Source organism: Callospermophilus lateralis, chromosome 7 (assembly GCF_048772815.1).
Source record: "Callospermophilus lateralis isolate mCalLat2 chromosome 7, mCalLat2.hap1, whole genome shotgun sequence".
NCBI lineage: Eukaryota > Metazoa > Chordata > Mammalia > Rodentia > Sciuridae > Callospermophilus > Callospermophilus lateralis.
In genome coordinates, this window is record NC_135311.1 from 35,917,876 (window position 1) to 35,934,105 (window position 16,230).

Below are 16,230 nucleotides of genomic sequence, written 5' to 3' on the forward strand. Positions count from 1 at the left end.
CCGTTGACCCTCATAAGGTCCCTTTCCTAACAACATCTCCAGATTTCTTTGAGGGTAACCGGCTGCTGTATTTCGCCTAGCTGTCTCCATGCAGAATTCCTCATTGGCAACCTTCCATAACAAATATTGTCCTCCATTTAGCACAGATCGACACATGTTAGCCCAATCTGCTGGTGTCATGTCTAAGTTGGTAATAGATTCAACCATGCTTATGGTGAAGGGTGCTTGCGGGCCATAGGTTGTTACAGCCTCTTTTAATTGCTTTACTGTTTTGAAATCTAGAGCGCGATGAATTCGTTGCCCTTCTGCCTGCTCAAGTACAGGGCATGCTAGTCTTTGGGATCTTGTCTTAGGATTTTGTGCATTAACTACAGGAATTGAGGGCCGCTCAGCTCTTACGCCCTCTGGTGATAGAACGGAGTTAGTAGCAGCCTCTTGTTGTAACTCCCCAACTGATGGTCGTTTTTCCTCTAAGCTTTCTTTTTTCAAATTTTCCTCTGTCTGACTAGCTGGAGAGACCTTCTCTTTTGCTTGACCTGACATGTTTTCTACCACAGTTTGGACCTCTAACAATTTACTTAACAGTTTTTCGGTTTGTTTTTTACTAGTTTCTAATCTACTATAAAGGTAACGCAACCCAGTAAGGTAGCATAAAACAAAGCCGAAACAGAATGAAACAAAAACGGAGCAAAGAATAGTTGTATCAATTTTCTCTTTCTCCGGGCCAAACAACTTCAAGCCTTGAGCCAACCATTTTTCCCAGTTTGCCTGAGAAAATTCTAGGGATAGGCAGCTTGAAACAAAAACAAAATAAATCAAAAGAAGAACACATTGTTTTTTGAAATGGTCACCCATTCTGTCGCCTTCCCTCAGGGGCGAGCAATTTTACTCACCTCCAAGCTTCAGGCGCTCCCCGTACGGGCCACCAGTTGCCGCTGTCTGGCTGGGCACAAGATCACGAGCCACTCAAACAGGAACAAACTTTATTTGAAAGAACCGCCAATAACACGTCCGCCCGGGAAGCTTCCCGATCCACCCACGCGGTGTTCTCTGGTTCCTTCCCGGAACTCTAGCGCAAGCGCCTCCCCGGAATTCCCTCCTACTGCACTTTCCCAACCAATGGGAACTCTCCAGGAGTCCCGCAGCAGGAGTCCGGTATCCATATGAATGTACTTTTTAACATAATCGTATCATCTCAATGGCTAGCTGGCATCACCTTTCAATCAAAAATGCCATGCATCATATTAATTGGCTGTGGCTCCCAGCATCTGGGCAAAATTTCAACACCTTATGAACTGCTTCCTTGAAAAGAATAAACTGTTTCATCATAATGCTCTAACTTCTTGTAACACAGACATACTTATATGGTTCACCATTATATTCTAGACCAAGAATGATGCCTGGCACATATTAGCTTTCCAATATATTTATGTTTAATGTATAGATTCCTGAGAAGGAAACTGTCCTGAGTGGCTGCTAAGAATGTTTATGGAGCTGAGACCTTCCTTCTCACATTTTCCACAGTTACAAAGCTATGGAGACTAGGGTATTATAAACAACATTTAATGTTGGACTGAACATATTTTATGTGCTGTTGGTGGTTACCTTGAGAATTTTTTCTGAGACATGCCTCTCTATCATTTCCTTGCTTGGTTTTTGGAGTCTAGTTGTCTCTCCACACATCCCCACACACACCAAAACAAACAAAAAACCAAAAAAACAAAAACGCTTTTTTTATAATTTGTTAGTGGTTTCATGTGTGGAACTGGCTTAAGCACTTTGGAATTCCACCTGCACTGCCAGATGTTCAGTAAGAACACTGGGAATTCAGGGCTTTCACTTTCTCCTTTCTTTGACAGGTTCCTGGGATTCAGTATATTTTTATTTTCTTTTCAGTACCATTTAAACTTACCTATCATGATTCCTTTTTCTTTTTTCTATCTGCCAAACAAGTGTTTTCTCAGATACCACCATTTGTATTTTCTTCTCTCTTTTCCTTTTATGTTCTACCTGCCAAACTGGTATTGCCTCCTTTTTGTATAGCTGAATACTTTCTAATAATAATCATATAAGTTCTCAAGACATTAATTTCAATTAATTCTTGATCTCTTCATTAACATTAAATAAGATTTATGTTGGAAAGTAGGTGCTAATGTGATATATATCAGTTTATTTTACGTTAACTTATGAATGCAATAGCATTAAAAAGTAATAAATTTGGGCTGGGACTGTGTCTCAGTGGTAGAGGGCTTGCCTGGCACATGTGAAGCACTGGGTTCAATCCTCAGTACCACATAAAAATAAAGGTATTGTGTCCACCTACCACTAAAAATACATATTAAAACAAAAAGTAATAAATTTCTTACAAAATGCTGAGGATTAAATAAGTACTCAATGCTATAAAATAATCTTTGCTACTTTTTGGTCAAACTGCATTGTTAAAAATCATGAAAGCATGCTAGACCATGCGTTTCAAAATTCAATGTACACATGAATTACTGGAGATTCGGATGAATTAATTTAGGGTATACCAAGAGTCTACATTTCTAACAAGCCCTAAGTAATATTTATGCTGCTGATCAGATAACTACATCACATAGTAAATTTATATAGACAAATAGATACTATGTGGACATAATGTAATATAAAATGTTGCTGTTTAATCTTAATTTAAAATAGAAAATTAATAAACACCCTTAAATGAAATGTTTTTTTAAAAAACTATAAATTTTATAACTCCTCCTTTCTCAAAAAAAAAGAATAAGACAATAAATGGATTTAAAAAACACTTAAAAGGGAACAGCTATCAGCTTTTACTGCACACTAAAGAATTAAGCACTGGGGTAACATTAACAAAAAATGATGTCAGTCCATTCATTAGATTCTGATTGTGTTGCTCTGGAGTCCCAATAAAGCTCTCTGCTAGGTATTTCTAATACACAATTGATGTGAAGGAGCAAGGTTTTACAGCTTCTACCCCAGCTTGCCCAGATCATAAATGAGGATGACATTGCATCCTTAAAATAAGATCAGTAATAGTTTATGACAGAGACATTCTGAACCTGAAACTCTCTCTAGAGGATGCAGAGATACAGAGAAATAGCTTCCTCCCACTGCCCTCAGGCATTTTGCGGTTTAGCTAATAACATATGCAGAAAGGATTTTTGAAGTTGACGGAGTAAACTAGTGCTGTGAACTCTCCAGGGCCAGCATACTACCTCTTACTGGCAATCCTCACACTTGTCTACACATTAACAGGGAGCACTTAAAAGAATCTCTAGGAGTAAAACCCTGGATCTGGTATTTTTTGAAAAGTTCTCTATCTGATTTCAATATACAGATAACAGAACTGAGAATTACAGTTCAAACAGTGCTCTTATCCATGGGATTTGTAGACTGTGAAGTCATCATTCCTCCCACCGAAAGGGAGTCATTTTTCTCCTTGTTTTGTCCTTCTATTCCTTTAATCCATTCATTTCCAACTTACTCCATTATATCCCCTCTTTCCCCCCCGCTTTAAAAAAAAATTCTTTAATAGGCTTTATTTTGAGAGCAGTTTTAAGTTTATACAAATTGAGCTTCTACCTTTATAGGTGTACAGTTTTCCTCATTATCATCATCCCCCTTAGTGTGCTACATTTATTACAATCAATGACAGATTATCCATCATTCACAGCTCATGGTTTACATGAGGTTCACTATTGGCTTTGCACATTCTATGAGTTTGAGTAAATGTATAATATCATATATTTAGATTATGGTTCAATTGATATTTTTCTGCTGTTTTCTCATGGTCACTGAGGTTATAGATTTTTGAAAGTAATACTGAAAATGGAAAGTACCATTTTCACTATGTCATATCAAAGATACATTTTGTCAGTAAGCCTTATCATTATTTTGTTAATGGTGGTATGTTCCTTAAAGTGGAATTTGTCAGATTTTTCCAGAGTAAACTTTATCCCTTTTATCTCTCTTCCTTTGCTATACTATATTCTTTGAAAAAAGATTACTATGCACAGCCTACACTTAAGGACAAAGCTGGCTATTTTTAGCCTTCTGTCTTCCCACACAAACATTAGAATCAGTTTGTTGATGTCTAAAATGTATTGCACTGCATCTATATATCAAGATAGGAAGAAATGACATCATAGTTTGGTGTCTACAAATTCATTCTCATAATTATATAACTAATTCATTCCTAAGCATACATTAATCATTCACTATATATATCAGGTACTGTGTTGATGACAGAAATATAAAGAATAATAAGACTACTACTACTACTACTACTAATAATAATAATACTCTCAGGTCCCTTAAAATCATGGAAACAAATGCAAAATAATATAGTATGTTTACACTGCTTTTGTAGCAATATGAATTGAAAGGTTTGGGGGACTTGGAGGATCAATGGAACTTCGGGAAAGTCTTCATCAGAAAAGTAACATTTGATATGACTCAAATGATAGGAATTTTTCAAGAAGTAGTAATATGCACAAAAGTTTGAAGTTGTAAAAGAGCCTACTAGAATATTTCAGCTAATAATTTAATGATTTAGGAATATGGGATTTGTTAAGGGGAACACTGAATGATGACTAAAAGTTATATTGGGCTAGATTGTGAAATGTACTAAATTTTAAAATAAATATGTTAGTTTCCAGAAGGAATTAGAAGCCAAAAAGCAGTAGAGTAACAGAATGTTCTTTGTATTTAGCAGAACACCTGTGGAATAGTGTCAAAGATAAATTGTACATCATATTGAGATACTGTAACATAACTAAACCATTCATGGATTTGGAGGATATTTTAAGTTATTATTAACTAACACAAACTTAATTAAATAATAATTAATTTAAATAATATAAAAGTGGTATCTTTTTGAATTTGACTTTTATATTATTCCACAATTTTCCTTAGAAAATTTCAGATATGACACAAATATGTCTCATTCACGTTGTTTTGAATGAAATTTTTATCTATTTCATAATTTGTTATGTATTATGTGAAAATTGCTTTTTCTATACATACCTTTTGCAATTCAATTTGACATAGATTTATTAAACATTTATTAAGGGCTATTTATAATTCTAGATACTCTAGAAATAAAAACACGACTACAATTTAAAGGAATTATAATCCAATAGGGGAGATAAAGTCTACTAGACATTATAGAGGCTTTTGAGTTCTAAGCAAGAAACAGGAACTTTATAGGAAATGTGAACAGCTAAAATGTTAATTAGGGGAGAGATATAGTCACAACCACACCTTAGAATGTATACTTTGTTGAAATAAGTAAGATAGATAAGACTTGAAAGGAGACTCATGAAAACTTTATTAGCAGTCAAAAAGACATGATTATGGGACAGACAAATGAGTGTAATCAATTTCAAATTCCTAGACTACATAATTCTTTAATAAGAATTGGGAGGAAAATAAACCTAATTGTGGACAAATACAATGCTCTGTTTTGTGGACATTTAATATTTCATAATATCCACTCTCTTCTTATTTATTAATTTCTGTAATAAAAAAGAAGAGTGTCCGAATTGGTGAAGGTGATTTTCTATAATCAAAAAGAATTTAAATATAACAGATTTGAAAACATGTGATCTGTGAAATTTTGTGACAGAATAATATGCTGGGTTCATATTGCATTATTTTATTAGATCATCACATCAACCCATGAAATAATTAATTGGAAATTTTTGAGGAAGCAAAGAGTTTGTGGTAGGAAGACACTGAATTAGGGATTAATGTCATCTAAAGCAGTGCTTCTCTGTTTTTGTATGCATCTGAATCAATTGAGGATTTTGATAATATGTCAGTTCTGATACAGTAAATCTAGAGCAGGGCTTAAAATGATGCATTTCTAACAATCTCCCTAGTGATCCCCTTTGTGCTGGTCCACAGACGGTAGTTTGCATAGCAAGGATCTAGAGCAATGGTTCACAAATTTCAGTTATTTTTTCTTAAGCATTTAATTTGCTTCCTTTTAATTTTATGAATAATGCTGACACTATCATCCTTCAACAAAAATCTTTGTTTAGAAGTCTGAATATTTCTTTAAAAGGCTATGAAATTTCAAGGACTTTTCTATACATTGTAAAATTACTCAAAAAATATTGTATTAACTTATACTCTCCCTAGTATGTTTTGATTTACCCATTTTTTACTCATTTAAATAACTATTACTTACCAATAGTAAAAATGGGGTAAATAACAACTTATACTGAAAAGAGACTTAGTACATTTTCTTGAGAGCAATGTCTCAATATAAATGAAAATTCTTGAGACTTATCCTTTCAACTGGTAAGTTCTCACTTGAAATCTCATGTGATTGCCATCTGATGACAGCTAAGATTGGATTTACACATGTTTAGAACTTCAGATGGGATAGCTAGACATTCTAGTTGAATATTTCTCTACCCTAGATATTTTCTTCAACATGCCTAGGTTGGGCTTCCTAACAGTATTGTGGTTTTAGTGTAGTTAGACTTTGGTATAGTTTAGATCTAGACTATCCTCAAAAAGCTCATGTGTGTGAGTCCATCCCATATATTGATTCTTGATTTTAATTCTTGCATCACAGGAGATATTAAGGAAGTTGGGGCCTAATCCCACATGATGAAGATTATGACCTACTTTTTCTCCTATTTACAAGGTCTCTGGCTGTATTCCTAAGTCCTTGATCGATTTTGAGTTGAGTTTTGTGCATGGTGAGAGAGGGGTTTAATTTCATTTTGTTGCATACGGATCTCCAGTTTTCCCAGCACCATTTGTTGAAGAGGCTATCTTTTCTCCAATGCATGTTCTTGGCACCTTTTTCTAATATAAGATAATTGTAGTTTTGTGGGTTAGTCTCTGTGTCCTCTATTCTATAAAATTGGTCTACTAGTCTGTTTTGGTGCCAAAACAAGGTGGTTTTTGTTACTATTGCTCTGTAGTATAGTTTAAGGTCTGGTATAGTGATGCCACCTGCTTCACTCTTCCTGCTAAAGATTGCTTTAGCTATTCTAGGTCTCTTATTTTTCCAGATGAATTTCATGAATTTTCATGAATGTCATTGGGATTTTTGATCAGAATTGCATTAAATCTGTATAGTGCTTTTGGAATTAGGGTCATTTTGATAATATTAATTCAGCCTATCCAATAATCTGTGAGGTGAATAGAGAGCCTACATCTTGGGAGCAAATATTTACCCCTCACACATCAGATAGAGTACTAATCTCTAGGGTATATAAAGAACTCAAAAAGCTAAACACCAAAACAAAACAAAACAAAAAAAAACAAAACCAACCAAACAAAAACAAAACAAAACAAAAAACCACAAATAACCCAATCAATAAATGGGCCAAGGACCTGAACAGACACTTCTCAGAAGATGATGTACAATCAATCAACAAATCTATGAAAAAATGTTCATCATCACTAGCAATTAGAGAAATGCAAATCAAAACCACAATAAAGATTTCATCTCACTCCAGTCAGAATGGCAGCTATTATGAAGACAAACAACAATAAGTGTTGGCAAGGATGTGGGGAAAAGGTACACTCATACACTGCTGGTGGGACTGCAAATTGGTGCAGCCAATATGGAAAACAGTATGGAGATTTCTTGGAAAATTGGGAATGGAACCACCATTTGACCCAGCTATCCCTCTCCTCGGTCTATACTCAAAGGACTTAAAAATAGCATACTACAGGGACACAGACACATCAATGTTTATAGCAGCACAATTCACAATAGCTAAACTGTGGAACCAACCTAGATGCCCATCAATAGATGAACGGATAAAAAAAAAATGTGGCATATGTACACAATGGAATATTATTCAGCAATAACAGAGAATAAAATCATGGTTTTTGAAGGTAAATGGATGAAGTTAGAGAAGATAATGCTGAGTGAAGTTAGGCAGTCCCCAAAAAACCAAATGCCAAAAGTTTTTTTTTTTTTAATATAAGGAGGCTGATTCATAGTTGGATAGGGTGGGAACATGGGAGAAATCATGAACTCTATATAGGGCAGAGGGGTTGGTGGGGAAGGTAGGAGGCATGGGGTTATTAATGATTTTGGAATGTGATGATCATTATTTTCCAAAGTACAGGTAGGGGAAGAAACAATTGTATACAACCAGAGATATGAAATATTGTACTCTATATGTTTAATAAGAAGTGTAATACATTCTGCTGTCATATATACACACACACACATACACACACACACACACATACATACACACACATACATACACATACATACACACACACACACATACACATACACACACACACACTCATGTGTTCAAGTCTTGTTATCCAATGCAGCATTGTCTAAAGGTGGGTCTTTTGGAAAGTGATTGGTTCATGAGGGCTCTGACCTCATCAATAAATTAATTCATTGGCACCTGAATGGACTACTAGGCAGTGGTGGATAGTGTATACAGGTTGAACATGGTTGGCAGAAGCAGATCATGGGGACAGGAGAGTTGCCCTTTGGGACTATATCTTGTCCTGGGCCTCTTCCCTTAACCCTGATTTCTGGCTGCCATAACTGAGAAGATTTCCTCTGCCATGCCCTTCCATCATGATGTTCTGCCTTGCCTAAAGCCAAAAACAATGGAGTCAAAACCTCTGAATCCATGGGCCATAATAATTCTTTCTCCTTGTCAGGTACTTGGGTCACCAATGGAAACTAACTTCTTATATGGCTGCTGGCTTGCACCACAGTGAGCCTTTTAAGAGACCTAGATGGAAGCTGCAAGGCTACTTATGACTTATTGTTGAAAGTCATTCAGTGCCATTTCAACTGTTAGTCAAAAACAAGTCATAAACATAACTGAGATTCAAGGAGAAGGAACTACACAGGGGCACAAGTACTGGGAGATGAGTGGAGGTCATGTATGTGTATGAATTGACATTTATTTCAGGAAATTTTTTCAACTGTTGATTGGCTATTTGTAAATCATGAAATTAACTCACAAGTTGCCATAAATGTTTCTTATTTACTGTAGGAAAATCCTGAAGAAGGAAGAGCCAGTATTTACAAATCAGTGATCATCAATACTTCTAAGGAGATGATGTGCTTCAGTGACTACCCCATCCCGGATCATTATCCTAACTTCATGCACAATTCCCAGATCCTAGAATATTTCAGGATGTATGCCAAAGATTTCAACCTTTTAAAGTATATCCAGTTCAAGGTAGGCAGTTTTGTGGGTGTCTTTGTGTTTGAAGTTGTTCACCAAGTAAATGAATAATGTGGCTTCATTAACCAGTATGTAAATGTAAATATTAGAGCGATATACTCAAGTACAAAAACTTAACTCTTTGTTTATTCTCTCTAAAATACTCATGGAAAGCTCTCTCTCATATATTTTGGCTGCTGATACAGAAAGATACCTGCCCGAGCATTTTCATTGCCTTCATTTCACATTCCCTGCTTATAATCAAGGAGATGAGGGGAATGAATACGTATGGGAACTTTGAATCCTTCTGTTCCCCAAACTTGTCCACTATTTCTTAATTCTTTTATACTTTCTGAAGCACTTTTGAATATATTATTTTATATAATCATCACAAAGTACTTAGTGACTGGGAAGTTATTGAGAAAGCAAAGACGTTGAATCAGGTGGAGAGTGTAGAACATTGAACTGGGAAACAAAACCCTGAATTCTGGCCCTTGTTCGTACCACTAATTAGTAACCTAAGACAAGTAAGTTTCTCAACTTGAATTTTACAGAAAACTTTATTTTCTGTAAAAGAAGATGATTGTACTGTATAACTTTTGGTTCCTTCCTTTTCTAAAGTCTGCCATGATTTTCCCATAATTTATAATCATGGCCATATTAAATCACCTGGCATAAAGTCCAAACCTTCCACCTTTTTATGTTTAGCAACAATAATAAAGTGGCAACATCTGGTGACAATTTCCAAAGCCAGTTATTTATAGCCCAGTGGTGCATCTCTTCACTTGTTTAAGTGACACTTTTTGAATAAGTTTATTACTGTACTAAGCAATGATGATGCAAAGACAAAAAAAAAAAACCATAAGTAACTTAAAAGTCTAAGTTAAGGACAGAGAAAAATGAAGAAAATTATTATTATACATATAAGTAATAAACCAAGTGACAAGCGCTATAGAGAGCTATACATTTGCAGCTCAGAAGAGGGATGTTTAACTCATCAGGGCAGTGGAATCAAGTTCCAGGAAAGATTTTTGGAGAATACAATGTCCAAGGTGAGGCCTCAGTAGGAAGGAGTCCTCCAAATGAAGAAGGAATAAAAGGGTGTTCCAAGTAGAAAAGCCAGCTTGTGTAAAAACACATGACAGGAAATATAAATAGTACAGGATGGTTAAAGCATAGACAGTGTCTCTATTAGTCAACAAAGACATTATAGCCAAGACCTTAGAAGCACATTGGAATACATTCTTGATGTTTCCTTTGGCTGGGCAGAGTAACCCATATTTATTCTTTTTTTTTTTTTTTTTTGGAAAAGCTAAAAATTATGCCACTGACTACCCTATCTCACAACCTATTTCTTTATAGTTACTTGTAAAGTGGGCATATGTAGAAGGCAAACAGAGATTTCTTTATAAAAAATAAGAGCCACTGACATATGTTCCTGCTCTAACAGTAAAGGTAGCCTCATAGTCATATGTTTAAGCCTAGTCAAAGAGAACAGGACTTGGGAATAAGAAGACATCAGAGAGTTTAAGGATGTCTGAGGTTAGTGGAGAAATAGGTGTTTAATGCTGAGTGCCACAGAAGTACAGGAGAAATCCAAGGTTTATTCAGGTGCTGCAATGCCTTAAGGTAGAGACTTATTGTCCTAGCAATTTCTACTTTTCTAGAAGCAGAGGAGAATACACTGGTCTGTCAACTCTGTTTTACTTTGTCTGCCTTATAGTTTTCTCACTCAGACCACAGGCCCAAACAAAACTGTTCTTTGTGGAGGATGAAAATCAAATACTCTTGCAAGGACCCCAGTGATGTGATAGTGCCTATGGTATCAGCCCTTTGTGTAACATTTTGCAGGAAAGATCATGTCAGGGAAGATACCCACTGTACAGGCTCTGTGTATGTCACTTTTCTTTCAGACTACTGTGTGCAGTGTGAAGAAGCAGCCTGATTTCTCTACTTCAGGACAATGGGAGGTGGTCACTGAGTGTGAAGGAAAAAAGGAGGTTAATGTCTTTGATGGAGTCATGGTTTGCACTGGCCATCACACTAATGCTCACTTACCCCTGGAAAGTTTTTCAGGTTAGTGACCTTCTAGGAAGGAGATTGACATTTGAGCCATGCCTATGACCCTGAGAAATAGAAGGGTTATGGTCTGAGTGATTTTTACCTTGGGGTGAAATAAGAGCATAATTATGCATGTTCCCTTGAAGATGGAATAATTTGTATTACTGCCATTTGGGGAATAGAGTTAATGGTAATTTTAGAGTTTAGAGGTCTGTAAACAATCATGCCACCAATTAATGACATTTCAGTTAAGGCTGGAGTACATATAGAATGGCGATCCCATAAGATTATAAGGGGACTGAAAATTTTCTATTGCTGAATAGTATCATAACCATTATAACATCATGGTGATACTGATGTACAAAACCTTCTGTTCTGTCAGTTGTATAAAATTATAACCCATACAATTACGTATGTGGTACATAATACTTAATAATAAACAACTATGTTACTGGTTTACGTATTTACTGTGCTATATATTTGTTTTGGTGTGTAGTCCTTCTACTTATAGAAAAGTTTACTGTAAAACTGCCTGCCATGTTACACCAGCAATAACTTCACATGTCTCATGATTATTGTGGATCTTGATTGCATCAAGAGGCCATATTGAGTGGCTGGCCCATACAATATAGGCTTATGTAGGTACTTCTGTGATTTTTAACAATGATGAAACCAACTTACAGTAAAATTTTAAGAATGTATGTATATCTGTCAAGTGACACATGATTGTATTTAGCTTTACAATAACTTTGATTTTCCTTTTTATTTTTTAATTAATTTATTTATTTTAATTAGGTATACATACAGCAGAATGCATTTTGATTCATTGTATAACACAACTTTTGCAGCACAACTCTTCATTTCTCTGGTTGCACATGACGTAGTGTCACACCATATGTGCTGTCATACATGTACATAGGTTACTGATGTCCATCTCATTCCACCATCTTTCCTACCCCCAACTTTGGTTTTCCTAAGGATCAAAAAGGAAGACTGTGGAACACTTACTTAGTATTGGTTCAGATATAAAATTTTTCAGTAATAGAGGAAACAAACAAATGTTGAATTTCTAAGGCTTAAATGAAAGCTTGAATAGTTTAGTTTCAATTTTGGTCCTAAACTTTTTTTAAAAAATTCACTTCATGTATATCCTAGAGTATATGAAAACATATATACTGTAATTAAAACAGGAGTATATAATTAAGGGAATGAATGACAAAAAGAGAATGGCAGTTTTCTGAGGCAGTTTGGATTTATGAGTCTACAAATCCAAAATACAAACTACTTATGATAAAGGGATAACAAGTTACTATTCCAAGGCTCTGGAAGAAAAAAAAAATAAGCAAAAGTATTTAGAAAGACAAGAGTAGCTGAATAAAGGAAGAACGTGGAGAATATGTGCTTCAACTTTAAATTCTACAAAAGAATTTTACAAATGACATCCATTATATAAACTATCATCCAATAATTATTTTCTGTTCTCTTGCAGGAATTGAGAAGTTCAGAGGACAGTATTTCCACAGTCGAGACTATAAAAACCCAGAGGCATTTGCTGGGAAAAGAGTCATTATAATTGGCATCGGGAATTCTGGAGGGGATCTGGCTGTAGAGATTAGCCACACAGCCAAGCAGGTTTGAATCAGTGATTTACTTTGCTTCATTCTATCTTCAGTCTCACCGTGGAGATAGACCCAACAGAGTATAGATGGCTGCACATTGCCCATTAGTGCCACTGGCAAACATACGGCTTGGTTTCATTGCTTCAACTGGCATTATGGTAGATGCCATAATGGTTAGAGTTCCATTACTCAATTGGCTTCACACTAAGGAATAACTTCACTGCTTCAGGTTGCACTCATGATCCCAGTTATCCTAGCCTGGCTTTGATGAAGATCAAATATTTGCTGAAAGAGGTTGGGAGAATGCAACATTGACAGTGTGAATTGTCCATTGGCCAGAAGAAATGCCAATGTTCTCATATACACATGTGGAAAGCACACTGTGGTTATTGAAAACTTTTCATTAAAAATTTGTGGGTGAATTTTCTTTTTGCCCCCCAAATGGGAAAAAAAGAAGCAACCTAATATTTCCCAAAACAATGTGGATATCGGCATAAAGAGTGTCTGCATAGTAGCATATGTGAACAGATTGTGTCAGCCTTTGCATGCAGTTAGATAGCACAGAATGGCAGTCACTTCAAAGCAACTTCTATCTCCTTGGTTTTTTGTTTTGTTTGCTTTGGTTTCTGTATCATAGATTTTGAGCTTTGAAGAAAGTGTCTTCACTATAAACTTCTAGGAAAAGGCATGCTATTATATTTTTGTCTTCATTGAATCATAACTTTATAAGTAATAGGTGAATGCTTGGTTGTTCTTCGGTAACTTTAATTATGCTATACTTCTTTATAAATATGCTTCAAATTATTTTTTAAAACAGAAGCTTAATGACACAATTTTGTTAAATGACCCTTACCTAGCAACTTGGTTCCAATAATTTCTCAGTACTATTTTCATCTATCAATATATAAGTGATCTCATATGTTGTTCTGTGAACTAATTCCACAAACATTTATTAGGAAGTAATTATATAAACAAGAAAGAGTAAAAAACACATGTGGTAGAATGATGTACAATGTAGGTAGTAGGGATCCATGCAAAAGTCTTCTTTCATATCAAGTGGTCATTTCTAAGGAAGCTGGACCTAACCTGCACTATGGAATTAAAATTTCCCAGGAACAAAATGTTCAGAGTGTGGAGATAAGGTAGCCATATTTGTGAGAAAGCCCTAGGAAAACACATAGCAAATACATCTGCATAGCAGGGGCAACATCCTCCCAGCACTAATGCAAACTGAAGAAATTTAATTGCTGAGTTCTAGCTTTTTGCTTTACATATTAAAATGTACTTATATTTAAGAGAAGTTGTTTGTAAAGTCAAAATTTTTAAATGGGTCTATAAATTTCAGTGCATAACAAAATTTTGGTTTAACCCTGTGGTATAATGATTTGTGAAAGCATCCCTTTCTCATCAGGTTAATTTCATACACAATTATACTGATTTAACAATTTTCCTTATAAACCAGATTTATAAATATATTATTTGCTTAAAACAAAGTATTGATGGAAAAGTTGACATAAGTATGACAGCCATTAAGCATTTATTCAGTGTTTACTGTATGCCACACTTTTTTTATATAAATTTTCACAGCAGTCTTGTGATGTAAGTGTTGTTGTAACTATTTTATAAATAGGGAGCCCTTTAATTAAGGCTATAAGCATTAAACTAAATCATTTGAATCCCAAGACCATGCAGGCTCTTTCAACTGTGAAATGTAAAAGCACTTAAATCTGATAGAGCTTAAAATTACTCTCTGTGAGGATATATGTGTGAAGTAAAGAATTATACTTTTGTAGACAGGCATCTTTTTACGTGAGAGCTTAGACAAAGACTATGAAACAATATACTAATCTACAGTAACATTCTAGAAACGTCTTCCAGGGGGTAAAGTTGAAAGTATAATGTTGAAAATGTCCTGATACCTCTGTCAGGTAATTGAATATCAACCTTAATCCATTCTGAACATGTATTTTTAGCCAGAAAAGAACAAAGAATTACTGAAAAATTTCCTGTAGTTCTATTAGCAATCTTTATTTTTTCCCCATTCAATAATCAATAGAACATTTCTTAATAGGATTTAGAGTCAGTCAGATGTGGGTTAAAAATTCAGTTTGTCTCTTAATAGCTATATGTTCTCTGGCAAATTTTTCATCTTCTTGATGTCCCTCACCCATAAAATGAGGATAACAGTGGCTTCCTCAAGGGGTTGTTGTGTTTAACAGGTTGTAAAACCTGTTAGTCAGTGTCTCATGCCTATAATTTCAGCTACTCAGGAAGCTAAGGCAGGAGTTTTGCAAATTTGAGGCCAACGTGAACAACTTAGAGAGACCCTATATCAAAGTAAAGTAATAATTTTTTAAAGAGGGCTAAGGATGTAGCTCAGTGGTAGTGCCTTTGCTGAGCATACATTTGGCCCTGAGTTTCATCCCCAGCACCTCAAAAAAGAAAAAAGAATACAAAGAACTTAGTATCCAGAGTTACAGGTCACAAGTCTCATTACATGAAAGTAACGATGATGTGCTGAGGAGACTAAGAGATGTGCAGGCTAACTCTCACACTGTGAAGAAAACACAATTGGACACAATTGGAGAGACAAATTAAGAGCATAGAAAGTTTCACATCATATAAATGACATAAATGGTAAATAATAGTTCTTAATAATGCAAACAATGTCAATGACCAAAAGACTGGAGATTTGGGATTAAATGATATCCAGTTGTTTTCAGTTTTATTATTACATGATTTTTTTTTTTTTTTTTTTTTTTTTAGTACTCGGGATTGAACCCAGGGGCACTTATCCACTGAGCCACATCCTCAGCACCCCCTTTTTTTTTGAGGGCTGACATAAAAGAATTTATTAATTTTTTTTATTGTTGGTTGTTCAAAACATTACATAGTTCTTGATATATCATATTTCACACTTTGATTCAAGTGGGTTATGAACTCCCATTTTTACCCCGTATACAAATTGCAGAATCACATCAGTTACACTTCCATTGATTTATATATTGCCATACTAGGGTCTGTTGTATTCTGCTGCCTTTCCTATCCTTTACTATCCCCCTCCCCTCCCCTCCTCTCCCCTCTTCTCTCTCTACCCACTCTACTGCAGTTCATATCTCCCCCTTGTATTATTCACCCCTTTTTTAAAAAATATTTTTTTTAAAGATGGACACAATATCTTTTTACTTTATTTATTTATTTTTATGTGGTAATGAGAATCGAATCCAGTGACTCACATGTGCGAGGCAAGTGTTCTATTGCTGAGCTATAACCCCAGCACCCTCAGGACCTTTTTATATTTTATTTAGAGATACAGTCTCACTGAGTTGCTTAGGACCTTGCTAAGTTGCTGAGGCTAGCTTTGA

The 16,230-nt window shown here is 35.3% G+C and overlaps 1 protein-coding gene and 1 long non-coding RNA gene across 2 annotated transcripts in view; one reads left to right on the forward strand and one right to left on the reverse strand.

Moving 5' to 3' along the window:
- LOC143404939 (uncharacterized) overlaps positions 1–16,230 on the reverse strand; it is a 103,490-nt gene that overhangs the window by 64,259 nt on the left and 23,001 nt on the right. The gene's annotated exons all lie outside the window — the stretch shown is intronic.
- The window catches only part of LOC143404930 (flavin-containing monooxygenase 5), a 39,690-nt gene that overhangs the window by 7,675 nt on the left and 15,785 nt on the right, over positions 1–16,230 (forward strand). The window contains exons 3-5 of the mRNA XM_076863229.1: positions 9,012–9,200; positions 11,099–11,261; positions 12,736–12,878. Coding sequence (XP_076719344.1) covers positions 9,012–9,200; positions 11,099–11,261; positions 12,736–12,878 — 495 coding nt within the window. The remainder of the gene's footprint in view (positions 1–9,011; positions 9,201–11,098; positions 11,262–12,735; positions 12,879–16,230) is intronic.